At 42.3% G+C, this 27,837-nt stretch overlaps 1 protein-coding gene across 1 annotated transcript; it reads right to left on the bottom strand.

Moving 5' to 3' along the window:
• Positions 1-1,107: 1,107 nt before the first annotated feature.
• Positions 1,108-27,708, bottom strand: FAM193B (family with sequence similarity 193 member B). The gene is made up of 10 exons (XM_083182098.1): positions 27,417-27,708; positions 23,126-23,368; positions 14,508-14,745; positions 7,961-8,143; positions 7,500-7,860; positions 7,029-7,227; positions 5,669-5,896; positions 4,482-5,340; positions 4,252-4,327; positions 1,108-2,775 (listed from the first exon to the last, which is right to left on the bottom strand). The coding sequence occupies exons 1-10, from the start codon at positions 27,558-27,560 to the stop codon at positions 2,679-2,681; spliced, it is 2,628 nt and encodes an 875-aa protein (XP_083038224.1). The 5' UTR covers positions 27,561-27,708; the 3' UTR covers positions 1,108-2,678.
• Positions 27,709-27,837: the final 129 nt, after the last annotated feature.

Below are 27,837 nucleotides of genomic sequence, written 5' to 3' on the forward strand. Positions count from 1 at the left end.
CCTGTTCATAGTGGCTGCAGTAGCTCCAGTGCGGTCTTCTAGTTTGCAGCAGTTACCTGAAGGTCCGTTGCAGTGATAATATTTTAGCAGTGTCTTTCACCCACTAACCCAAACAGCACACCCACACTTCATAGCTCTAACCATCAGCAGCCTCAGACTGATGACATTTCACATGCCGCCAGTTCAGATGTCAACATTGTGAACATGTCAACATTCTGAGTATGTCCACATGGTGGTTGTTGACAGTATGTATCATGTCAATATTGTGGCGCTGACATTATGAATTTTTACATGGTTACTGCTGACCTTGAGACCAGACACCATCACCTACACTTACCTGTCAGGACACACACACACCTATCCTTGGAATTAAGTGAAGCAGTAATTTTCTGAAAAGCTAAGGAGGTACAACTTTCCATGGTGAAAAATAAAAAAATAAAAATCAGTGAACCCTTTCAGTTGAGATACAGTATAAGGTCAAAAGAAGAAAGTCTACTTTAGTGAATATTTAGCATATGCATTTCTAAGTACACTAATGCACAGAATATAATGAATGTGAGAGAGAGAGAGAGAGAGAGAGAGAGAGAGAGAGAGAGAGAGAGAGAGAGAGAGAGAGAGAGAGAGAGAGAGAGAGAGAGAGAGAGAGAGAGAGAGAGAGAGAGAGAGAGGTGTCACGTTTCAGATTAGTTCCATAAATGCAATGTCATGTATACAACATATTAAATGATGCCCATTTTCAGGGCAATTTGGTTGCCAAGACAACAATTCAGAGGGCCTGTTTCAGAGTTGGACATACATGTGCAGACACTTGTAGGTCCAAATCTGAAATTTCCCTCTTGCAAGGTTGGGTCAATATTTGGGTCAAAAGATGCATAGTCAGATGTTAGCAATATCTGATCTGCCATGGATTGCTATGAGAAGCCTTTTTGGGTCCACATTTGCTTTTAAATTGCCACCAATAAGGGCTGAACAATAGAAATGGCAGTATAAAAAGGCAATCTATAATTGTGGAACATCAGAGATATTTGTGAAAGTTTCTAGATTTTTAACTGTAACATGTTTTTCAGAGGGGATATTCAGCAGTAAATCTAAATATTACAAATAGGCTAGTTTTCTTAGAAAAAGTTTATTTAAAAAAAACAAAACCAAATAACCCAGTGCAGGTAGGTGAAAATCCCCCTTAAATATTTAAAACGTACATTGTTCCTGTGGACAAGTTAAATACCATTAGAAAAAAAAATAAAAAATAGACATGACTCCATTATACCTGTGTCCAAAATGTCATTTAATCTTTCTGAATGAAAGATTTTCACAGTATAAAAAGTAAATAAAAACACAGCAAAGCCAATATACACTTGGCGAACAGAACATTAATTAAATCAAATGTCGAATCCAGAGAATTGGACTGGTTTATCCACAAGGCCAGTCTCACGGTTTATTCGACCATAGCACCAGCTGTCAGATAAAAATACCATAAAAAAAAAAAAGAAACAAAATGCAACATTATTTCTGTCTCTCTACTATAGCCGGATACATTGTTTTGGTTGATTAAAAAACGCAAGGGAAAAATACACATTGCAGATGAAATGGGACTATTAAAAGAGTTAAAAATGATCAAATACCTCCCCACTGCACCTCATGGAGAGCTTCATATAAGATGCACAGTAGAGAAACAGGAGTGCTACAAGCACTGGAGACAAGATTTGTGGATATAGGAATATACTTAAGTCATTTGTGGCTTCTGTCCTTATAAAATTACAGAGAAACAGGACAGTCCGTTATATCTAACCAGTTAAATGCGGACAAGCTCTTTATGCATCAACTCATTTCATTGCACAAATAGTTCAACTTTTTGTTCTGAAAGGGTATATTATTATTATTAGTGAACTGTGGATTTTACAGGACTGAAGAAGCAGGCGAAGAATAAGTGAGCATTTTACACTCCACTGCTGTACTGTTTTTATGAAGCGATAAAGGGTAGCAGTATAATTTGTAACAGTTCTCAGTACACAGAATGTCCGCTGTGAGGATGGCCTTTTTAGTAAAAGTATGTGACTGTGTAGACATATCTACAAAATGTAAAAAGGAGGGAAAGACCATCTTAGACCAAAACACAGGAGGGGGGGGGGGATCATCTGGCTTCCATTTAAGAAAAAAACAAGTCCATATCAGCAACATCAAATATTTAGCAGTTAAATCCGTGGTCATGCCCGGTATTCAAAAGGTAGATTGGACATTTAGGAACTGATCACAAAATGCAGTCCTCTCAATGTTCGTGTCGAAACATTAAATTCCTTTTTTGTCCGTCATTTGTTCAGATAAAAGACTCCATGCGGTGACCTACTTTTTATGCTAGGTGAAAATAAAGTAACCCAAGGCAATCCAAACTTTTTTTTTTTCTGAGAGGACATGCAACGATCAACAGTGCCATGCCTAATCTGGAAAGTGATGCTGGAGGTTACTAAAATAACTTCAGCAGTGAGGGCCAGGTGGCAAGAGCTTTAAAAACATATTTTGTCATCATCTTTGCTTTAATGAAAATCAGTTTTGATGCAATGGTAAAACAACTTTGTGATTTTGCAAAATGGAGTAGAGGGTAACCAGAGTGCAGATGCATGGGATAAGGGGTAGGGGTCTGTGACTTAGAACAGGAGGGAAATGTAGTAAGAGTGGAGGCATCACGGTGATACACTGGAAGTGGTTTTCTTCAGGCTAAAGTTAGTCCAGTTTACAGCCACTTTCTGGCGTGTTTGCTTGGCAGAATCCAGGCAGAACCTTGGAAGGAAAAAAAAATGATATGGCTGTATACATACATACATATATTTATTTTTAAAGAAGGCTGCAGAACTCAGGAGTTTGGTTTCAGTAGATTATATGCAATTCAACGGTACATGTTGGTTAATACCGACGTTTCAATGCTATGGAAGCATTTTTCTCAAGGTGGACATGTACCCATACTGGCTGCTTTATTTTTACACTGCAATTCAATTTCAGTTTAAACACACCTCACCCAAATGTAACTCTTCTCTGCAACTCCCACCTGCAGTGCACATGGGGCCTTATTCAGGTTCACTCTCTGAGGCAATTTCCTTCTCAAATGGACAAAACCATGTGCACTTCAGGTGGGACAGATGTAACATGTGCAGGGAGAATTAGATTTGGGTGACTTATTTTGTTTCTGTGCAGGGAAAATACTGGCTGCTTTATTTTTACACTGCAATATAGATCTCACTTTGAAGTAAAACCCCCTAAATCTAATTCTCTCTGCACAAATTACATTTGCCCCACCTGCAGTGCACATGGTTTTGTCCATTTGAGAAGGAATTTGCCTCTGAGAGTGAACCAGAATAAGGCCCATGGTTTTGTCCACTAAAGGAGTTTGCTTTTGCAAACCAACCAGAATAAGGCCCTATGTCCCTTGGTTCACTACGATTGGTGAGGACAAATTGGTGAGAACACCTACTGTACACATAAGAATATTCCTTACCCCAAGAAACACGGTGAGAGATTGTTGATTTCAGTGCAAAACATCTATAACTATACTTGTTTTTTGTTGATTTCCATGTATAGATAGATAGCTGGCAGGCCTTGTGAAACGCACAAGATGGCATACACAGTATAGTGTAGTAAAAAGTACTGTATGTACCTTTTATAGCAGGGGTGGCCAAACCTGTCCTCAAGATCTACTAACGTTGCATATTTTCCAGGCAACCTGTGGATCTATAGAAGGAATGAATGCAGCAGGTTTGAAAATGTGACAGTTGGTAATGACTACAGCTGTGCACCAGCCAGGTAACCTGGAAAACGTGGACCGTTGGTAGATCTCGAGGACCGGTTTGGCCACCCCTGTTTTATAGAGTGTCCTTAGTGAAATCACATAAGGAGCACTACTACAGTGTAAACATAATGTGTAACGGACACTACTAAGTAATCTCTATAAAGGGTTATTACTGTGTGATGTGAAATAAATAAGGCACACTACTGTGTGGAGTAATGTGAATATGGGGCTCTACGGCTCTACTTTGCAGTGTAATGTGAATAATGTTTCACTACAATGCAGTATAATTTGAATCACGGGTACTATTGTGTGGCCACACACATTTCCAATTAGCTAATGCTGCATGGGGGGGGGGGGGGGGGTTGCACTGTCACTATTTAGAATATGTATGTATATTGTTGCACCTGGGCCCACCTCTCGCTAGTTTCACCATTGCTAACAAGGAAAGTAAACAGTGCATATTGCAATCTCACCTCTTGAAATACTCTACTTCTCGATCAGTCTCATCCATTTCCATGCTATCCACATCCTTTGGAAGGAACACATCATCTAGGAGATCAGAAAATGATAAGCTTACAAATAGCTAATAAAAAAAACCTTTTAACCCAAAACCAAATTTTATATACTACAATTAAAGAGAGATGGTACCATTTGAAGCATCTTCTGATACAGTAATCAGCATTGAGGCAATGTTGAAACTTACCAACAGAGATACTGGGTTTATCCATCTTGTTTCTACTTCTTCTGGATTTACCTTTAGCCCCACTACTGGCTTTTACATCAGTCCTCTGAAATCCTTCTGGTTCACTCTTAAGTTTATCTGGCCTTAAATGAACAGGATTCACAGTAACTGGTCCTTGTCTTGACAAATCCTCTGTTTTTTGAAGTAGTGGTCTCGACTGTGTTTTTGCTCCTTGCAGAGTTGTTTTGTCCACTGTAGCCTCTCCATACTTTTGTGTCTGGAGGATTTGCTTTTTGCTTTTCTTCGTACGACTTCCAACTACAGACTGTTCTTGAAGTCTCTGATTTTCAGAGCTGCACAAAATGTTGTCATCTGAGACAGTTGCAGAACTTTGCCCAGATTCTGAGTTCTTTTGAGATTGAACCCATATCATACGGGAAAGATTAGGAACAGCACTTAGCCTTTTAACACCACCATTTTCTGCAGATTGGGAATGAATATTGTTTTCATCTTCTGAAAAACTTGCATCCTGACTCTTTAAAACATCAAGCGTTAGAGGGGACAAATCAAGATCAATCTCTTGGAGATCAGAAGAACCATTAAGGTGGGATAGCAGATTTTTCTTCTCCAGCACAGCTGCTTTTTTGGGAAAGTCATTGACATCAAGGTTTAAATCATAGACACTAAAGCTGGCCCTAATGGAGTCTTTGATGGTATTCTTTATTTCTTCAAGTCGGCTGGTAAGAAAACTGTTCACCCGCTCCAGCTCAATTTGAGGCCATTGGAACAACTTTTCCCCAGAAGATGGAACTCTTGAGTCTTCAACAGATGAACCATAGACATCAGATAATTTCTGAGCACCAGCCTCCAGAAGGGCCTTCTACGAAGAAAAATATATATATTGTATTAAAATAGTATTAAGACTCATAGCAAACATGGGACAGCTGACACAATTATGTTTTGGAAATTAGATCTTGAGGCCCACGCTACACACATACCACATACATACAGATAGATCAGATAGAGGGGGGGGGGGGGAGAGATACACAATTCCAAAAGGAAAGAGGCACTTCTTTGATCTATATCACATCCATATTTACTAGTGTTTTTATCCAAATCAATTACGGTAAAGAGTCTTAACAGGGGTGGAGGCCTGTGTTCAGCCTCATAGGCCTAGCTACATAGAGGTTCTAGTTCATGGCACATACCTTCTTCTTAAGCTTGTGTCGTGCCCTCTTTGCAGCTTTGTTGCTACTGGTTGTCTTGGACTCTGTACTATTGATAAAGTCTAGGAGTTCATCTACATCACGGTGGTCCACTGCTTGTTCCCCGGAAGGGTGTCTTTTCTGCGGCACCTCCTCTTTCCTCTTGGTCAATCGTGATCTAAGTTTCTCACGCATCTCTGGATAATTCCGACTTGTAGGTGCTGGAGGCGGCTGAAGAGACAGGGTCTTTAATTGAAAGGCTGTTTTTTGCTACTATGATTATATATTACTGTGAGCTCTGAGCCCATTACATATTTAATAAAAAAGGGCCTTTATACAAGTGCGAAATTGACATTATACTTCAGTTGTTACAACTGAAACTTTTTTTCTTCTAACCTTTAGCAGCTTACTGCTCACCATTGTAGGTTATTCACTGTACTTGTTATGCTGACATTTCAGTAAGAGCTGAAACAATGGGGTGTTCTAAATCATATATATTGCACTACCAATAAGCTTATATTCCACACCACACACTAGGGCTCTCCAATAATGCAGGACGGATTGGATATCATGCATTGTAAGCGAAGGGGTAATTTGGCGCACTAGACACGGAGGAATGGGAGGTGTGGAGAAAGAAGGGGTTTTAAAAAGAGAGTGAAGAGAAAATGGTTACCCGCGAGTAGAAAACCCCTTAATAGTTACAAAGAGGTTTCAGAGCAAATGCAACAATGAAAGCTCTGGCCAAGTACAGTGGCTCCCAGTGTATTGACTGCACTACCTCATGCCTTTCTAAAAATGCACAACCCTGTGACAAATAGGAACAGGATTGCACATGCTCCAACCAAACCATGGGGTAAATGTATTAAGCAGTGATAAGGGAGCGTGCACATACTGAGATCTTTGCTTGTTTAGTCAGCAATCTAGACAAATTGCTTAGAAATTATGCACCAATACCTCCATGTGCACACCCCAAAGCGGTGGCGATGCACGTTCCCACACTTCGCTATCGCCAACTCATATCTTCTGTGCATGCACAATCTCACATCACTTAGCAGGGGTGTGTTGTTGTTTTTTTCCCCTTAGCACGCATTGCCTAACCTAAATTGCTTAGCACACATCACAAATCTCAACGTGTGTTGTGTATGAGTGGAAAAGTGAGCCAATGGAGAAGCTGCCCATGGCAACCAATCAGCTTCCCATGGCAACCAATTAGCTGCCCTGTATTAATTATAATATACAATATTATAAGTGTTACTTCAATGCTACTTGGTTACCACTGATTCATATATTTACTACTATATCCCCATTTGCAACATGATTTACTTATCAAGCATTAGTTTCATAGTAGGAACTTGTGCCTCACCGTGTTGTGGCCAAAGAACTCGCAGTAGCAGCAGTCACAGAACTTGCCATCTTTCTGGTTAGTGGAGGAAGACGTACATGAAGAACTACGCTCTGAGCTGCTGTCTTCATCTTCCCCCAGACCCTCATCACCCTCACAGGACTGTATGGCTGAGCAGCTGGAAACATTTGAAAATTTGCGTCCTCTACATGTTGAATCCCTAAGGTATTAAGATTAACAATTAGACATGGTAGTTGCCCAGCAACTTCTAGTTCCATATTTTAACTAGACAACAGAAGAGAAATACAGTAAATATGACCCAATAGACACTACACACCAAGCTGTACTTATGGGTAGTTCATTTAGCACTAGCTATGACTTAATTAACTAATATGAACTGCCTAAAAAAGAAATTTGGGACAGAAAAGTAGACTATAGTCAATGAAAACTTAGGGCATTTCACTCTTAACAAATTGGGTTTCTTTCAGTTACCTGGTAGTGGTCCCTGGAGTGCTTCCTCCCTGAAGTGCATTTGTTCCACTACAATGCCCATTACAAGGATGACTACAGGCAGAGAGCGGTGGGGGAGTTTGGTTGACTTTCAGAAGCGACTGGCAGGATGCTGCTGAATTGCTTCCTCTGTGAGCGCCAGAAGTGTGGCAAACCGTGGCTTTACATGGTGTGGTGTGAGGTGAAAGGCTTGTTGCCGAGTAAGGGGCTGGAATGTTAGAGGAGGAGAGATGTGGAGGTGGAGGGCTGTGAGGTGATGTAGACTGCTGTGAGGAGAGCCCTGTTGGACTGTTCGGAGGAGCACTTGGATCTGAATGGTGGTGATGCTCCAAAGAATAGGCTTCTATAAGAATAACATTTGTAAAATTTAGTCATGCAGGTTTTTGCAAAAAGGACACAACTCTTGTTATATCATGGGCAAAACCTTAACACTTACTACTCACCTGGAGATGATGGTCTATGGCACATGCTTTTGAACGGTTTGGGAGATTTACAGAAGTTGAGTGAGGTAGGGAGTGTTCCTGTGGTGGCTCCGGATGAACTATATGGACACACCTTTAAACTGGAGAGCTTGGAAGTCTTGCTACCATGTTCTGGTGACGCTGGAAGCCCACTGCCTTTCTCACCTGGGGAATAAATGGACTTTGTTCAGTGAGGTTAAAAACGTAATATGTTTTCATGATCAAGACGAAAAAACTAAATCTGCAATTCATCTGGCCATCAGGTAGATACTAGATATTAAGTAAAGGTCCAGCAAGTTATTTGAAGGGCCAAAAAACAATTATGGTAGACGATGGTTTTAGATTTTCTAAGACAACAGTCATGTCAATCCAATTTACTGCATTTAGGAAGAGCTAGATTCTTACACCAAGAAGGGAAGAAGTTGCACACATGGATTTGTTATTAGTGAGCGTATCTGTGAGCAATTTGTAATATAAAAGTTGTATGTTATGCACAATCTATGTAATGGACTAGTCTCAAACTGGACTATAAAAAAATAATAAGCAAATAACTGATGGGAAAATTCTCCAGCCCCCTAGTCAAACTATTCTTTCTTTTTTTAATAAAGATCAACTGCAGAGGCTTTAAAAATGGCACTGGGTAAAAAACAGAATGGTCTGGACTCTGGAACACCGGACCAGATTTCTGCAGCAATCTTGCCCACTGTGGATATAGTAGAGTGCTTTCCAGTCTGTTACTGGGGTGACAGGGAGAGATTACAGCCTCACTGTATGATCCCGAATATTACGGTATTTAACCACATTCCCCGGTTCATACAGAAAGGCAGTAAATAGGAGGTATTTATCTTATGAGACAGTTGGTACATAATAGATCTCCAATATACCAGTTTGGGAAAGTAGACGAATGTTCTACAAGGGGTGTTCATTCTAGCACCCGCTATCTTTGAAAATCCATGCAGTTACTCTTCCCTGCCTGGGGTGTCACTGTCTGCTGTAATGCTTCTAGCACAGTATGGTCTGTATATCAGCACTGATAAGCAAACCAGACCTGTGCTAGAAACACCACAGCAGACAGTGACACCCCAGGCAGGGAACAGGAACTGCATAGGTTTTCAAAGATAGCGGGGGCTAGAATGAACACTAAACAAAATATAGTGAGTGTAAAAACATAGCTCACACCTCTCGTCTGTTACTGAATAGCACTGTGCAGGTTGATCAGAAAAGAGACTTAACCTTGATGTGAAGACAACTTGTCCTAAGAAAGAATATATTCTAGTGCACTGTTGACCTAGAACTCCAAACATTTAATGATGGTGGATATAACCAGAGAAAACATGACCGGGTTTATTCCCCACTCCATCTTTCCCATCACTCTCTCCGGTATCACTGTGTGCCTGTTGACATTGTTTACATGAAAGACTATTATGACCTGGTCTAGATTCTCGAAGATGAAACGACTTACCAAAAAGTACAATTAACTTATTTTTAAACTGGTATAAAACAAATCTATGTCTTTTTATGCACCAAGGAGCTTCCCTGCTTGAACAGACCATCTGTTCCAATCAGTTGGCGTTAGTAACTTGCATACCTAGGTATGCAACACCTCTATCAGACATAAGGGCAGATGTGCTAAGCTTTGAAAAGCAATGAAGTGGAGAGAGAAATAATTCCAGCCAACCAGCTCCTAATTGCCATTTTTCAAATCATGTATATAACTTGACAGTTAGGAGCTAACATATTCCTTCTTTTTCTCTCTCCGAGGATTAGTACAGTTGCCCCATATTATATCCCCCACAAGCTGGATAGTAAGCTCTATACTGTGTTAGATACAATACAAAGTCTAGGATTTGTAAATGTTCAATACATTCCCTGCACTTTGTGATGTACTGAACTTCAACTCTATCTTACACCACAATATATGGAAAAAAACCAATACCAATAGAGAACATATTAACCTATATAACAAAAGGTTAATACTGCTCCTCTCCTCTATGGGGGGATTAATTCAAGTTTGCTCAATTCAGGAGTCCACAGCTGCCAACATTACAAGACACTGTACTGTTGTACCATCATTTTGATGGGCTGGTAATTAGTGGTTTATAAATTAATGTAGAATATTAATTAAAAATAAACCTATGATAAAAGGTGTTATTTGAAGTACAAATAGGGATCATCAGGCATCAAGACACAAACTCCATGGACTGTCATCAAGGTTTAATATAACAACTTCAAATTGAACTGAACAAGATTTATAGGTGGAATCTTTTCAGACATCAAAATATTCCCACATATACATCTCCCTATGACTTTGTTAATGTGTGATACATAGAAACATAACTGAAGTCTGCAGTATTTTATTGCAAGTGGGAACAAAGCCAATTGTACTGCTTATTAAACTTCTCTCTGTAAAAGATAGATATAATGGGCATACAAAAGGGCCAAAAGCAACAGCTTAACTAGCTGAGGAGTACCACACTACCAATTAAAGAACAGAAGATACAGGCAAATGACTGGGCTAGGAATCAGAGATGGTAAGACTGCAACGGTCTTGGTTGTTGTGTGGTAGTGTACAATACAGAAAGTAGAGTAGGTTGTCTCATTGGTTAATTCTGCCCGGCACATAGCTATGGACCTTCAAGGAGGTGTATGCAGGTAATAAAAAAATGGGGTGTTAAGCATGCTACGAGGAAGAATTCAACCCAACCTGCAAAGGAAACGAACTTCAACTAGTAGAATGGGTCGGATTCCGAGATATACGCAAAAATTTGCAAATGTAGCGGCTGCAAGGATTTGTATTGAGATGCCCACAGGTGGCTATTCATGCTGTTCTGCGCTCCCTTGTGTCCTAGACTCGGGCCTCTGCTCAGCAGTCTGCGCTGTGATTGACTGAGCAGCAGCCAGCTGGGAAATAGTGCACTGTGGGGGTCACTACCTAAGATGGGGAGAGTCGGGGGATCAGCACGAGCGGTAGTGGGCACTGGCAGCTCAAATAAATAGTGACACTACAGAAAGGAGGGGATGAGAGGGGAGAGGAGTTATGATAACACTTACACGGAGAAATTGGAGCCGACAAGTGGTTTTGAGGAAAGGGGACAGGGCTGGCACAGGTGGCTTTGAGAAAGGGGGACAGGGCTGGCACATAGCCTACCAACCATCTAGGTGCCCCCCCTCTTAATAATAATAATAATAATAATAATAATATACTATAAATCGCTAGAATCTTATTGGTTGCTATGGGAAACATTTCCAACTTTAAAAACATGCACCCGTTTAGTAAATACACCCCTAAGACTCTCTTATGGTACCGTCATTTACACGGCAAAATGTGCCTTGTAAATTATGGCTCCTTTAAAAAAAATACTCGGGAGTTCCGTCAGCATCCCACAGAGCTGCCAAACTCTGAGGCTATTACATTTGGCCGATGATGTTAAACATACATATTTACTAATACAACATGGTACCTGTGAGTTTCGTTTAGAAGATCCAGCGGTGCTTGGCCTCCTGTGGAGTAATATTGTTTAGTTTGATTTCTATGGGATAACAGACACTACTACTACAAAGCTCTGGGACTGCCTGGCCAACCGTCTCCTACTGCAAATGGCATTGTATGTGACCTTCTCTGCGGTGTTAGTTAGCGCTCAGGATCGAATAAATTAGAACGGTGTGCAGCCATTATGCAGGCCGCTTGGTTAAGATTTTGTTATAGGGAGAAGCAGGTAACACTTTTCTACTATTCTGTCCGTGTTTGCAATGACTTTAATGGTGTGTACACACGGTGAAATTTGCACTTCCATTTTGACTATATAGTCAAAATCGAGTCGGTATCACATGGACATCGAATTGAGGTTGAACATGTATTTAAGCTTTCAATGCTGATGCGTGCTCCAGTTTAGCCAAAATCGAATAGTCAGACAGAGCAGCCAAGATTTAAGATTAAGTACATACAGCCATGATCAATGGATCACAGAACACTATTACTGCAAGCTGCCCACTAGAACACTACTCTTATTTAAAAAAAAAAAAGTTTTACTGGTGCCCCAAAAGATTGCACACAAAAAACAGACATTTCCTGGGAATTTAGTTTAATGAAATAAGAAAATTTAATCATATTTTTAATTTAGTAGTCTGGATTTTCAATTGCATCAAATCTTATGCAAAAAAACGGGTGATGCACATAGGTTAACTTAAAAGCAGGCACTTTGTGTAGTATTACTAACTCGCTAAATGGTACCATAGGGAGGATCCTTCAAGGAAGAAGGACTAAGGGGCAATTTTAGTGCAATTTATAATAGAACCGTAAGAGAAATGCATAAAGGCAAGCAACTAAATGAGCTTACAGCTGTCCGTAAAATATACCACAGAAACAGCCAGATCATTGGAAGACATCCATGCAGGACCGTTTCATATGAAAAAGCCAAGAGCAAAAAGGACAAAGTGAAGCACTGGGATTATTTTCATCTGCAAGAATATGTAATAAGGCTAATAAGGTGAGGTATACAGTTTAGGATCAGGAGACATAACGCATAACTTTACAAATGGCTACACCTTTAGCGAAATTCATATAATAAGCCAGAATATTTAAAAAAATACCTTTAAAACACTGTAATTAAATTATTATCTACAGATTTCCTTCTGATGCATTTGAAGGACTGCTGTACTAATTATCCGCATTGTTTACTAATTAGCACAAAATCTGTACTATGTACCACATGTGGCTTCAAGAGTATCAGGACAGCCATCAAAAGGGTGGGGTGGGGGTGTGAAGGACTGACAGGACTGCACTTCTAGGGCTGGACACTTGGACAGAGAAGGTAGCCTGCCCACTGCTACTGGCACGCTCCAGCCCTACTGAAGTATTGCACCCTGGCGCATGATGTCACACTGAGCCACTGTGAGAGAGAGGAGGCACGGCGCAGGAGAAAGGAGAAGACAGAAGAATTATATGGTGCATCACACAGGGGCTGGTTAGATCAGGCAAAACTGGGCTGAAAAGATCCCGCAGGGCTGGAGAGACAGAGAGGTCAGATAGAGAGAACCTGGGGATTGCTGGAACATTACTAACTTCAGCTGTTTCCACTGTGCAGATAATGTGATTTGGCCTATTAGGAGAATTATTAACCTCAAACCTGATTGCCGAGATCTATATAAAGTCTGACGCAACAAATACATTCTCAGAACAAATATTGTTGGACATAACTGAGCGAACATCGGAGTTTCAATATGTAATCACTACTTTCACTTGTTTAGGTTATAAGAGATGTAACAAAGGACCTTATTCAGGTCTGTTCGCAAGGGTTTATGCGTTCGCACGAGGGCAATGCTTTTTGACTGCGCATGCGCTGGGTGCGTGCGCCCACCCATGATGTTTGCAGGGTGCATGCACCCATCCTTTCAGATGGAGGGCACGGAGGGGGAGGGGGCCTGGGGCGGCAGGCTGGCCACTTAGCATATGGGAACCCCCAACGTTTCATGGGGGTTCCCATGAGAACGCTTGTCGTTATCATGCTAATGCAGCCATGACAAGAGATGCGGGGGGTGGGCAGCTGACATCACCGGATGTCAGCTTCCCTCCCACTTCCTCCTGAACGTGCACGCATATGTAAGGTTTCTCAGAGCAACCTTACATAAGCATGCACCTGCCACATCTTTTGGTGATCAGCAACCATCGAAAGATGTGGGAGGTTCCCACTGGCATGCGAATGGATGTTTATGTGAGACATCCATTCGCATGCTGCGCGAACGTAAGAGAGAGAACCAACCAGCTCTTTTTTTTCAAATGCAGCCTGTATCATGACAGTTCAAAGCGGATTGGTGATTGGCTGGTACTTTTTTCCTCTCTCCACATTATAATTCTCCAAGCATTGATTTTTGAGAGATATAGATATATATTTATTTTTTTATATTTTACACTAAAGAATCAGTACCTATATTTGGAATAATGTACTCATTTGTTCACCTTGTCCTTACAGTATTATGCTGCATACCAAAAAGTATTCACTAACCCAGTGGTTCCCAAACTGTGTGCCGTGGCACCCTGGGGTGCCTTGGGGGACTTGCAGGGGTGCCCTGGGTTGATGGTCCAGGACCAACTCAAGTTCTTTATATCCAATATAATAGTAAAATTATGGACAAACAGAAGTACATTTTGTCCATTACAACATAACTAATCCTAAGGATGAGATATAAACACAATTTATTTAATTTAATATTTGTTTCTGACTTTCTCAATGAGAAACCTTTAGCCTAGGGGTGCTGAGAAAAAATTTCTGATGCTTCAGGGTGCCGTGAGTCAAAAAAGTTTGGGAACCCCTGCACTAACCAATATATAGAATAAATCATTCATCCTCCTCCATTGGGTTTGACCTAAAAGCATGTATCTTCGACGTGTCATTTATGTGCACATTTTATGTACAAAATAGAACCTTTATTATACTCTGGTCACTTGATATTTATAGCAAATTAGTGAGGTGTTCTTTTATCATTTGATATATATGTCAGTATACAGCCTGCACATTCACCAGCCACTTACCTGCAGACCCAGCACCTAGGCTCCCATTAGAGTGCTGTGAGTTCCAGAGCCCGGACAGTTTGTGAGCAGACAGAAAGGAGCTGGGGTCCCAGTCCCCAGAGTTGCCATGGCAAGAAGAAGACGAGGAAGATGAGGAAGAGGAAGAAGTGGAGGAGGAAGATGAGGATGAAGAGGACGATGAGGAGTGAGAACCACCACCACAGGACTGGGACTTGCAGGATGTGTGTGACAAGGACACCTGTTAGAAAAGAAGAGTAAATAAATTAAGTGGATTGTGCGGCAACAGAAAAGGATTTGGAATTGAAGCCAATATATAAACTTTCCAAGAAAATAAAAATGACTAGATGAAGGGCCGGATTCAGATTTACACACAATGCAAAATGTACACAACGGGGAGAAGCCATGTTGTTCTGTAGGTGGGGCAAATGTAACGAGCAGAGAGATTTAGACTTGGGTGTGTTCAAACTGAAATCTAAATTGCGGTGTAAAAATAAAGCGTTCTAATATCTGCGAGATATTAGACAGCAGACAGTATTTACCCTGCACAGAAACAATATAAATGCGTCGCTCCCCATGTACCGCAACATGGAGTGTTCAGACACAAAATGACTTGCTTTTTCGCTTCACTGAATCTGGCCCTAAATCCACAATGCATATTCAAATGTGTAGTCCAGGTCCTGTCACGCACTACCTCACTGGGCACACATATTGTGTAATGTGCACCCAGCTTAAGAGAAAAAAGTAGTTTAAAATACACATAACTATTCTTGGTTGTCATAAGAATCATAAATGTGCAAACAATTAAATATTCCTAGCAGTTCTATATTCTTCTTTGACACTTACAATTAGTAACGTATTTTCAAGCCGGTAAAACAGCTGGCAGCGCCTAAGATGGGCAATTACTTTTTCTTCCCTATTTGCATGTTTTAACTTTAATCCTTTACAATTCCCAAAACAATTCTCATTATGGCTAGCTAAAAATTGTAGTCGGCAGTAAGAAGCTTGCGAGCAGGGCCTTCATACCTTTGACTGTCTGTAAATATCCTGTTTGTTGTATCACAGTCTCCTATTGTAGAGCACAATGGAATATGCTGCGCTATATAAGAAACTGTGGTACTTATGTAATATCTGGACTCCCGTTTTTCTTATGAGACTGCGTCCCCTCGAGGGGGTCGCTGCGCTCACCACGCTTCGGGCACGGTGGCTCGCTGCGCTCGCTATATAAAATCAACTCCATGCGTAGTTGGATAGTAGGGGTATGAAAAAATGGGGTGCATTTAACATGGGAGTCCAGATAATACATAAGTACCGAAACTGTTAATAAATAAATAAATAAATAAAAACTCCACAACTGCCTGTAAACAGCCATGCTGAAGTCACATGAGTGTCCTGGTTTCTTTCTTATGCAGATATGGGGGTGGGGTTGATGGACATCTTACTAACTGCATTATTATTGGGAAACCACATTTTGGCCATGGGATGCAATTTGTCAGTCTACATATTTCACAGTTGGAACCAGGCACAGACGTATAGGCTTCCATTGGTCTCAGACCCAAACTTCATGAACACCATGATATATCAATGGGGCTGATATATTAAGCCTTAACAAGAGATAAATGCAAGGGTGATAAGGAGAGATAAAAGCCCAGCCAATCACCTGCTAACTGCCATGTTACAGCCTGTGTTTGAAAAAAGTTAGTAAGGAGCTAATTGGCTGGACGTTTATCTCTCTTTGGGGCAGATGTACTAACCCCCCTTTAGTGCTTCTCAAATAAGGGGTCCCGCTTCTCCTGCATAACGAGGAGAAGCAGGCACTCGTTATTTACTAATGCATTAACCCCCTGCAAGCCGATAAGGAGAGCCGTTATGCCCAGCGTTAACGGCTCTCCTTATCGGCTCCCCCGCGCATGCTCAGTGCGCTCCCCCCCAATGGGAATACGCCAGAGCTCTCGCAAAAAAACGCGAGATCTCCTGCGCAGCCCGAGCCAGAAGCAGGGCTAGTGTTGTTCCCGCAGTGGGGGAAAGGACAACGCTAGCCCTGAGCTAAACACTGGGGGGGATTGCAGGGGACGGCACCACCGAGCGTAACTCGGTGGGCTGTCACTAGCGCATGTTAGGTGCGCTAGTAATAAATTAGGAAAATCGTAATCCCCCCAGTTAACCAGCGTTAAGTGCATCTGCCCCTTTATCACCGTTGCATTTATCTCTTGTTAAGGCTTAAAATACATCTGCCCCTATATTACTTGCTTCCAAGAATTAGAAATTGCAGCTAGACCATGGATACTGAATTGGTAAAGATCCTGGGGTAAATTTACTAAGATGGGAGTTATATTGAAGATGGGATGTTGCCCATAGCAACCAATCAGAGATTCTACTTCTTTAGCACCTTCTAGAATATAAAATATGGAACCATTGGAAAAAAAAAAAAAAATTGAGCAAGCAGAATGTGATAAGTGTGTGAGTAAATAATAGAACACTGATATTTAATAAATAAAATAGGACGACAGGCAGCACAAGCTGGCAGCGGCCCAGAAGAAGCTCTTTAAGAAGCGTATGCTACACAAAACACTTTGGTGCTTAAGTGGACCAGAAAACCCTGTAATACGAAACCCACCGGCAGAGAAAAAGCCAAATGCCGGGAGTAAATTGACGTCACTGGCCACGAAGCTGCACGGAAATCTACGATTGGCAACAAGGTCAGTGCGCATGGGATATTCATTTGACATGCCATCTAAAAAGGGCATTAAACATACATGTGACATTCCCTGAAAGGGCTTTATTTAATAAATAAAACCATAAAAAATGCATAATCAATGTTATATTATTTATTTACAGACTTGTTACATTCAGAGCGCTCTATTATTATTTTTCCAATTGTGTGTGTGCGCGCGAGCTATATACACACACAAACAAATAAATTATATTAAAAACTTCCTCCGAGTGCCGCGGTTTGTTTTTTTTTGCTACTATCTACAGTCTCCAGAAGGCACCGGGGGTATTCTGTACCCAGGTGGGAGAGTGCCGGGCTGCTACCAGGATATTATATATTTTAAAAAGAGCTGCTTAACACACACAAGCATGGCTAGATCTATAAAGGTGTGCCCAAATGAAAAGGAGACGTGTGCTGTAGCTGCGTTGTATCTAATCGCAGTGGGTTAATGTGTTTGCCGACAGATGGCGTGTCGTTTTCCCCAGTTGCGCATGTAGTGAACGGCTTCACCTCAGTTTCTTAATTCATGGAAAGTTGTTTTGCACAGTCAGATACATGATGGATTCCTCAAGATCAGCGCAAAGAGCGGTTATCCAATTTCTTCTCGCAGAAGGCGAGCATGTTTCAGATAAATGCAGTGTACGGAATGCAGCGCCTCACACGGTGCACCATAATCCGGTGGTGTTAGCATTATGAAGCGGTATGTGAAAGAATCAAGGACTTGCCATGGCCTGGGGCAGGCGAATGTTGTCACCAACCCTGCCATGATTTCACCTGTGGAGAATCTCATTCATTATCCTCCATAAAGCCTCAATATCTCCCCATGTGATTTCCATATCTTCGGCCCCTTAACCCTTTTAAGTCCCATGTCTAGTCAGGCTCAACAGCTCTAGCGCTAGCAGCAGATACAATGGTGAGCCACTTTAAAATAAGAACATTAACATTGTTAGGGGATTAACATTCAGGGGATATTCAATCACCAGCGAGCATCTCCCGACGGGGGGAGATGGCCGCCAGGCCCTATTCAATGTGGTCTTCCTCTACAGCATTGAGCAGGGGATCTCGCAGAACGAGCCTGACTTCACAAGCAGTTGGGCTTGTTCCGCCAGGAATTGGCGAGTTCACGGCCGCAGCGCGACTATTCCCAGTCTCGTGGCCACACCCCCTTCTCGCCCTCCGTGGCAGGCGGGACATTGAATCTCGCCTGCTTGTTCTCGGTCGAGCGGACTGAGAACGGGACTGGGTCACTGCTGTGGAGCCAGCTCGACAGCTGTGACCCCCAAATTGAATACCCCCCTCAATGTAGACCATTTTTGAATAATAATAAAAAAATTACAATAAAAATTTAAACCAGACTGTTTGAATTGCAAAAAAAAAATTTGGACAGCAAAAGGTTAAAAATACAAAACAAACGAAAGGGTACTGCTTTCCTAGCACGGCGCCCAAGATCTAGATTGTATGTGTGGGGCTGATATCTCAAGCATCTCATGCATCCTATGTGTTTGTGCGGCATAAGATGCATGAGAGGATGCAATTTTTACATTGGAATCAATGTAAAAAGGCCCCAAAACCCCAATTTTAATTGCTAACCCCCCCTCATGGGTGAAATGCCCCCCCCCCCCATTGTTAACGCCACCCCACTATTGACGCTAACCCGAAGCGTGGCGAGCACAGCGAGCCCTGCGAGGGGACGCGGAGTACACGACGTGGATAGTGGGGGTATGAAAAGGTCGGAGGACGCGTACCGCTGCGCTCGCCACGCTTCGGGTTGGCGTTGATAGTGCTGGTGGCGTTAACTATGGTTATTGGGGGCTCACTATTTTTGATCTCATGGATCTCATGCATCTTATGGATGCATAAGATCCATGAGATTAAAAAAAAAATCGGGTCCATCGCGTTGATTGTATGCCTTAAGTACCTTAAGCTTAAGGCATACAATCAATGAGACGGGCGCCGTGCTAGGAAAGCAGTACCAACGAAAGGCCAATGGTTCACCTGTGACAAGGAAGTGCAGGACACCGTGGAAACTGGATCAGTCAGCAATCTAGGAGTTACTACACTGAAGCCATCCACTCCCTTCCTACAAGCTGAAATCAGTGCATCAATGTCAATTATGTGTAGTTGTAATGTTACACATAAACTGTAATTAAATATTCTTTACATACAACTGTAGTCTCCTTTTCATTTGAGCACACCTTATATATTTAATAGATTCAACCAAATCAGACTCTATTATCTACTAGAAGGTGCTCAATAATAAAATCTTCAAAACAACTCTCATTAGTAAATGTTCCCCTATCCTTTCTGTTAATGTGAAAACCAGTTCTTAAAATTAATAGGGAGTTATGCATATGTAATAGTTACTGATTTTGGCCAATATTTCTGACAGATGGAAATATTGAACGTTTCTGACAAGATTAGGTCGAAATTTGAACTTTTTAATGTCAGGTCTGTTTTTCCGACATTTGAAGAGTCCGTAAATTAGCAAAAAAACAGACGCAAATAGACTAAAATGGCCACGAATACGACAACCCAGTGGGCATATTCGACAATGCAGATTACACTTTAAACGAAGATAAATCTGCACAGCCGAGTCCCGGACGAAAATGGCCGCTATTGAATAATCATGGCTGATATTTCCAGCTAACGGAAATATTGGCCAAGTTCGAATGAGTTTTAATTCTTGAAAATGAGGGATGGAGGTGGTTGTGAATATTTCTTGCAAATGGGGGGTGGGATTTTTTTTTGGTACTTGTGAGTTATCCGGGCTGCCGATTTTTTCATCGCGCCCGAAATCGTGGGCATCGCGTCGGTCGTGGCCGTTATAAGGAGCCGCGACGCGATGCCCGTGATTTCCCATAGACAGTAATGTTAAAGACACGATGGACCCGATTTCCCATAGACAGTAATGTTAAAAGACGCGATGGACCCGATTTCCCATAAACAGTAATGTTAAAAGACGCGATGGACCCGATTTCTTATAGACAGCAATGTTAAAATAAAATGACAATGTGAAATGGGCCAATATGGCCATTTCACATTGGATATGTTTAAAAAAAAAATGTTTCATGGCCCCCCACCACCGTTAACGCCACCCCGCTATTGACGCGAACCCGAAGCGTGGCGAGCGCAGCGAGCCCGCGTGGGGCGGCGGTACGCGTCCTCTGACCTTTTCATACCCCTACTATCCACGTCGGCGTGGAGTTGAGAATAGAATAGTGTGGCGAGTGCAGCGAGCCCGAAGCGTGGCGAGCGCAGCGAGCCCCGCGAGGGGACGCAGACACCTGTGAAGGTATCCGCTGCGCTCGCCACGCTTCGGGCTCGGTGGCTCGCTACGCTCGCCACACTATTCTATTCTCAACTCCACGCCGACGTGGATAGTAGGGGTATGAAAAGGTCGAAGGACGCGTACCGCTGCGCTCGCCACGCTTCGGGTTGGCGTCAATAGCGGGGTGGCGTTAACGGTGGTGGGGGGCCATGAAACTTTTTTTTTTTTTAAAACATATCCAATGTGAAATGGCCATATTGGCCAATTTCACATTGTCATTTTATTTTAACATTACTGTCTATGGGAAATCGGGTCCATCGTGTCTTTTAACATTACTGTCTATGGGAAATCGCGGGCATCGCGTCGCGGCCCCTTATAACGGCCACGACCGACGCGATGCCCCCAATTTGGGGCTAAATCGCGGGCATCGCGTCGGTCAGGTGTCCTTAAGTTAACTAAACTTAAGGACAAAATCGGCAGCCCGGATAATTCACAAGTACCTTTTTTTTTTTTTTTTTTTTTGCTTATTCATTTCAGCTACAAATGCAGAGTAATCACTGTTAGGGCAATCAATGTGTTATGGAATGATAAGCAGGCTGAGAATGAGAGCACTGGATTACAGGTTACCATTAAGTTCTGTAGCAGAGGCAGACATACATGAATATTCTCATCTTTTAGGATGCCAACGATAAGAGTATGTTCTAATCAGATCTCTTTAATAAAGAAAGCTATGAGATATGTATATAGAGAGAATATTGTGAGTGAGCCACACGGATCTATGAAACGGTTAGCATCAGGCATATTTTTGCCAAAGATATATCCTATTCGACCAGAATAAAGGATGCACGGGCAGACTCTGCTGATTAAAAATTGTAATAGAACTCTAAAGTGTTTTCCAGTAAAACACTGTAGTGTTGCATTATGTATGCAGATATAACCACAGTCACATACATAATATAGGCATACCCCATATTTTAATCAACATGAGCTGCTTGTGCTTCCTTTTTGAGTTTTACAAAGAATGTGCTTTTCAATGGAAAATGTTGCACGAAAAGCTGGCTGACGTCATATGCCCGCCCCTGGCACACTTGTCCCGTCCACATTCCCATGGGCAACACCCACCCCCGCAGCCATTCACTCCTGGCCAGTCCCAATCCCTGCGAACGGCTCCCCGACTATGCAAGTCATCGAATCGGTTCTCAAGGGGGAGCTGCACATGCACATAAAAGACCATGCACATGCGCAGTCCCCCAACGATCGGAACTGGGACGAATTTGCCCCATTCCCAGGGGATTACAAATCGCCCCCTAGATTTCTTGTATGAACACAAGGAGACTTCAGTGCTGTATGGTCAAATATGATAACCGATCATTTTTCTCCATTTTTTTTTTTTTTTTTTAATCAACCAATGGTCATGATCGGACTATACAATTTAAACCTTTTTTTTTGGGAGGGAATGTCCTGTTTTCAAGTAATAACACATGGGATCAGGGATAAGTATCTGTATCCCATGTGTTATCGCAACTCTTAGGGCTACTTATCGGGGATTATACTGCATGTGCCTGAGGCACCAGATGCATAATCCAGAATAAATGCTGAGTATCGTGGTTAACAATAACCATCGGTGACTCAATTAGCTACAGTAAAAACTTTAAGCTTCCAGTAATGTTTACAATATATGCAATGGTAGTAAAAACTGGATATATTGACTCTAAGGAAAGTTAAAACAGGGAAGAGGCATTTAAAGATTTACTCAGTGAAAATAAATCAGGTAATCTATAAAGGAGGGAACTAATAAAGCACATTTTCCATACAAGTGGCAATAAGTAATCCAGCCCACGAGCCTGATAGAAAATAGCATTGTTTTAGAAGGCATTGTGGCCATTTTAAATTAGGAATAGATCCCATCATTTCCTATATCATTATTTGTGAGGTCGTTCACTCCATGCATCATTAGAATGAATAGAAACCCTGATATTATTGATACATTATTTGACAAGGAGATCAGGAGGTTAACATGGGAACGTCCACGTACGTAGACACAGGATCTAATGTCATCAAATCTGCTGCAACGTTGCAATAAAAAACTCCCACAATATAAAACATTATACTAGGCCATTTAGGGATTCAAAGGAATCCGAGTGAATGTAATGTAAGGCTCAGTCTAACACCTGCAAAGGGTAGTGATATGTTAATATTCCAGAAGAATATGGAAGTCTGGAAAAAAAACAAAAAACTAGCAAATATGACTGTAGATGCCAGCGTGATATTTTACAAGCTGGCTGGACAATATAGTGAACCAATAAATGCCTGATGGGTTGTATGAAGTCAAAGGCCAACCACAAAGTGTTGGTTCCTTGTTATACAGTTATGTGGTTTGCACACAGAGCATCCAATCAGATTTGTTTTGCTTGTTCAAATTATAATCTGACCATTCACAGTGAGTGTTTTGTTGACCACATGCTAAGCAGACTTATGTGTCTAGCCAGTTTCTCATCACATATTCCAAGAGAACTTTAAGACCACATAGAACAGACAACAAAATCATAATATGTACGAATTGAGGAAACAGATATGAAAAAAAGGTATGGAAAATAGTGTGTTGTAGGTCAGGACATTTGTGAAAGACAGGAACCTCACCGCTAATGTTTGTTCTGCCAGTGTCTGACTCTCTTCTTCCTCCACACTTTTCCGGCAGCTCTGACAGATCCACAACGGCATTTCCCCGAGAAGGTTCTGTGCCAGTGAGGGCATAAAGGAGGCTGGAATCTCATCCATGGGAGACAGCAACCCATTGTTAGAAGCAGAACCCAGCCAATCTTTCCTCTCCCGATGGCACAACAAGCAGCATGTCTGTACATATTCACTTGATGAAGGCAGTACCTAAAACAGAGCACATTTCATTCAATGTGGCAAAAATAAACAGAATAGGCTGAAGTTACAATATGGTTCATCATTGCAGCAGTCAATGAGGTACTGGAGATAGTTAATATTCTTTACAGGTTCCAATTAGCAATGAAGTAGCACAAGTAATGGGAGCATAAAGCTGCCACTATACAGACATTTCTCAGCACATATGAACTATAATAACATACATAACCGATACAGATTCCAAGGTACCTAACAATTTCAAAATAAGGGGCAGATGTATTAAGCCTGGTGAAGTGAGAGTGGAATGTGATAAAGCACCAGCCTATCAGCTATGTTTGAAAAATGACAGCTAGGAGTTGATTGGCTGATGCATTATCAGCTTTCACTGACTGAATACATCTGCCGGGATGCGGTCAATTTGCCGGCGGTCGGGATCCCGGCGTTCAGAATCCCGACACTGGAATCCCGAAACTTTCTCCCTCCGTGGGTGTCCACGACACCCATAGAGGGAGAATAAAATAGCGTGCCGAGCGTAGCGAGGCACCGGGCCCGCTGTGTGGCGAGCGCAGCGAGCCCGCAAGGGGGGGCGATCCACGTCCCCCCCATGTCGGGATTTCGGCGGTCGGGATTCCAGTGTCGGGATTCCGACCGCCGGCATTACGTATCGGATCCCATCTGCCCCTAGGTTCTTTTCCCATGATGTAACTCTGTAAAAATTTAAATTTTCTCTGAGTTTTCAAAAGGAAAATCCTGTATTCCTTTAGGTCTTTTTATCTATTTATATGTCAATATCATATAATAAAAAACATGTTACATGGAGCTAGCTCACAAGATTCTTACAAGAGATTGTGTAGACAAGTCCCCTATAGGTGGTGATAAATTACAACCTGATCACTCAATCTTCTTCCTTTTGTTATTAAAATGTTTTTTTTTATTGAAGCAACATGTGCCTGGTCCACAAACAGTTCATCAAATAATACAAAAGAACAGTGGTTGGAAGACAGAGTTTACACAATCAATAACATTAATTATTAGAGTTCACGCTATCTTTGAAAACCCATGCAGTTCCTTTTCCCTGCCTGGGGTGTCGCTGTATGCTGTGGTGCTTCTAGCACAGTGTGGTCTGTATATCAGCACTGAACTGCAAACCAGACCTGTTCTAGAAACACCACAGCAGACAGCAACACCCCAGGCAGGAAAGAGGAACTGAATGGGTTTGATGGCGGGTGCTAGAATGGACACTAAATTATTATCTTTATGCAGAACAAGATTTACAAATAATAATACAGCAAATCAAATTACATAAAAGTGTATATCCGATAGCTTAAAATACGTCAAGTTTTAAATAGTTTGGTGCCTCGCCTTCCACCCGCCACAACCCTCATGATCATCAACCTTTAAAACTTTAACGGATAGTTAAAGAATCATTATGCGATTGCAATGACATCTACCATCAGAACTATGGGGCAGATGCATTAACTTGCCCTTAACGTTTGTCAAATAACAGGTCCTGCTTCTCCTGCAGAAGAAGCGAGCACCCATTACTGCCGAATGTATTAAACCCCCCCCCCCTGATAAGAAGAGCAGTTATGCCCTGTGTCAATAGCTCTCCCTATCGGCACCCCAGACATGCACATTTTAAAAAACTATTCTTCCCCCCCCTTCCTGGTGCTTGATGATTTCAGCACCTACCTCTGCCGCCGTCACCCGCCAAGCATTATGCCGGGTGGGGATGCTGTGTAAAAGGGGTTGTACCTGGGTCCAAAAACCCAGCATCTTGGTGTAATAAGGGAATAGGCTAGGAGCACTTTTAGTTTTTATTATGTATAGGATGCAATATAAATATGACTAGTAAGATGTTTATACAACACGAGTTATGTATGTGGCACAAACAGGGTCTCTGAAAGATATTAGTGAGCCTATTATTACTTGCCATGTTATGTTAGCATCGGTGTTATCCAGTTTCCATTACTAGGAAATATAATGGTAAGCTCCCTTTTTCCTCTAATAAACCTGACCAAAGTAATGGGCACAATGCAAAAAGTAAAGTTTTGCTCATTTTAGCTCGTCCCCTCAGGCGGGTAGTAAGCTGAATGCCAGGACACCTCTGAACAGAGAAACATTTGAATAGCTCCATTGGACACCAATAACTGGCTACCGACACACACACACACACACACACACACACACACACACACACACACACACACACACACACACACACACACACATATATATATTTGAATTCAACCGTTAGTAATATAGAGGTCAAGTTGCAAATAATTTACTAGCAGACTAGTAAAACGTAAACAAAGACCATAATAAGTATGTGCTATAGAATTAAGACAAATGATCAAGTTTATTATTCCAGGAGCCCTGTAGCTCACTGTTATGCTGGAGAATGTTAGATCTCAATGGTGTTTAGTCAAGAGATTGTGTGCCGGACGGCTCCCCGACAGTCGGGATTCGACAGTCAATACTACGAGGCCGGAATCCCGACTGCTCCCTCGTGGTGGTCCACGACCCCCATAGAGGGAGAATAAAATAGGTGGTGAGCGCAGCTCGCCACCACGCCCACAGCGTGGCAAGCCCGCAAGGGACTTCATTGCGCTCCCCCCGCTGTGCAGTCGGGATTCCGACGTCTGAGTAATGACTGTCGGAATCCCGACTGTTCGGGTAATTATACCACACCCACGAGAACTAGTATTCTCCAACTTAACTTTTAGGTGGGGGGGGGGGGGGGGGGGCAGGGGGGTCATGGCCGTTGTTAATGAGGACCACCCTCGTCTGTACATGCCAAGCAAAGAAGGGGTCATTAATGTGTGGAGCCATTTGTTTTAACAGTATCTTTTTTTCTTGTGTCCTAGCATAGAACAATAATTACCGGTATTTTAATTACAGGTAGAATAACCTGTAGTATTTACACATATGTAGAATGCCCTAAGGCAGTGTGACGAAATGGCACCGCTCCAAAACAGTAGGAAGTACATGATTAGTGTGAGGATGTTAGTCAAGGGGGTGTGTAACGCATCCAGCACATGTTGTGAGGGTGAGAGCCGAGGTAACAGTGGATAGTAATGGGGTGTGTGCCACAAGAGTGTTTGGTGCAAGCAGTTGAAAGAAGGGTTGTAGAGAATTTTTTTTTTTTTAAAGCAAAAAATAAATATATCAAATATATATTTATTATGTATTTGTAGGAGAACCAACTAATAGTGTGTACACACGGTAAGATTTGGCTTCCAATGTTCCCAATATAGGGAACATCGGAAGCCAAATCGCATGTTTTTTAGGGCTTGCGAGCCCAATGCGCAATCCGCAGCCAGATAGAGAGGGCAGGCAACACTATATAGTGCAGATATGCACTATATAGTGTAAATTGTGCCCCTCTAGCATGCCGTAAGATGCGAGTCCCGATGCGAACTGAATGCATCGGGACTCGCGTCTCACGGCATATCCTGCTGTGTGTACACACCTTAAGTCTGCAGGTGGACTACTAACACCAGCATCTAGAGACACTGTATTATATACAGAAATAATGTAGGGATATTCTGAATTGTTTTAACGTTAATTCATGTATTACATGTATTTTATATACAGACATCATCTCTTCCTTGATTAGAATATAGAAGAGTTTAGAATGATGCTTTTAAACAAGGTATCCTACACATCACGCTGCCAAGCAACAAATGACCACAAACAAATCTGACCAAGCACCTGCAGCCTGTGAGGACTAGAAAGGTATGAGCGGTATGTAGAGGAGCTGCAGTATGGCAGAGGGATGGTAGACAGAGATGCTTGGCATGGGGCAACCAACCCTATGCCAACCATCTCTGTCTACATAGGAATGGCAGGCAGAGAGATGGTTGGAAGATAGTTGGCATGAACCAGATGGATGATTGGCATGGGTTCAGAGGGATGGTACTGCAGAGAGATGGCAGCAGGTATGCATAACCTGAATGTAGGACCGGTGTCACGTGTACTGCACTATGCAGCATGTATGGAACCAAAGAGTACATGCTATTAGGAGGGCAGGTAGGAGGGAGGGGGTGTGGCAGCTTACCTGTCCACCTTTGCCCATCTCTTCCAGACTCTCTCCTGGATCTGTCTCTGGTCCATCACAGGCAGGAGATTCTTTCCCCGGCCTCTGCTGACCCACTCCTCGTTCTCTCCGTATGCTGCTCTGCTTGTTCCGCCGCCTAGTCATTGCTCGCTCCTCCACACAAGTCCCTCTATACACAAAGTGCACTCCGACGCCAAATATAATTCCCAAAGACAAAAATACACAGACCTGTACACCTTGGACAGGACAACAGCCAATATGGCGGCGTGCTGGGGACAATTACCACGCCCCTTGCCAGCAGGGTAAAGGTTAAAGGGCCGCTGGCATCCAGTATGAACTTGATGTTGTAGTCGCCATCTTTTGTACTGGCAAGCTACCATGGTTCAATTACGAATAAGCAGGGCAGAGACGAGCACCACCA

Source organism: Crinia signifera, chromosome 4 (genome assembly GCF_055691185.1).
Source record: "Crinia signifera chromosome 4, ASM5569118v1, whole genome shotgun sequence".
Classification (NCBI taxonomy): domain Eukaryota; kingdom Metazoa; phylum Chordata; class Amphibia; order Anura; family Myobatrachidae; genus Crinia; species Crinia signifera.

Excerpts from the sequence above, each read along its gene's own strand:
- FAM193B (XM_083182098.1), bottom strand. The coding sequence starts at position 27,560 with ATGACTAGGCGGCGGAACAAGCAGAGCAGCATACGGAGAGAACGAGGA. Across the intron at positions 23,369-27,416 it reads AGATGGGCAAAGGTGGACAG|GTACTGCCTTCATCAAGTGA; the intron begins GTAAGCTGCCAC and ends GCTCTGTTTTAG. Across the intron at positions 5,897-7,028 it reads AGTTCTTTGGCCACAACACG|CCGCCTCCAGCACCTACAAG; the intron begins GTGAGGCACAAG and ends CTGTCTCTTCAG.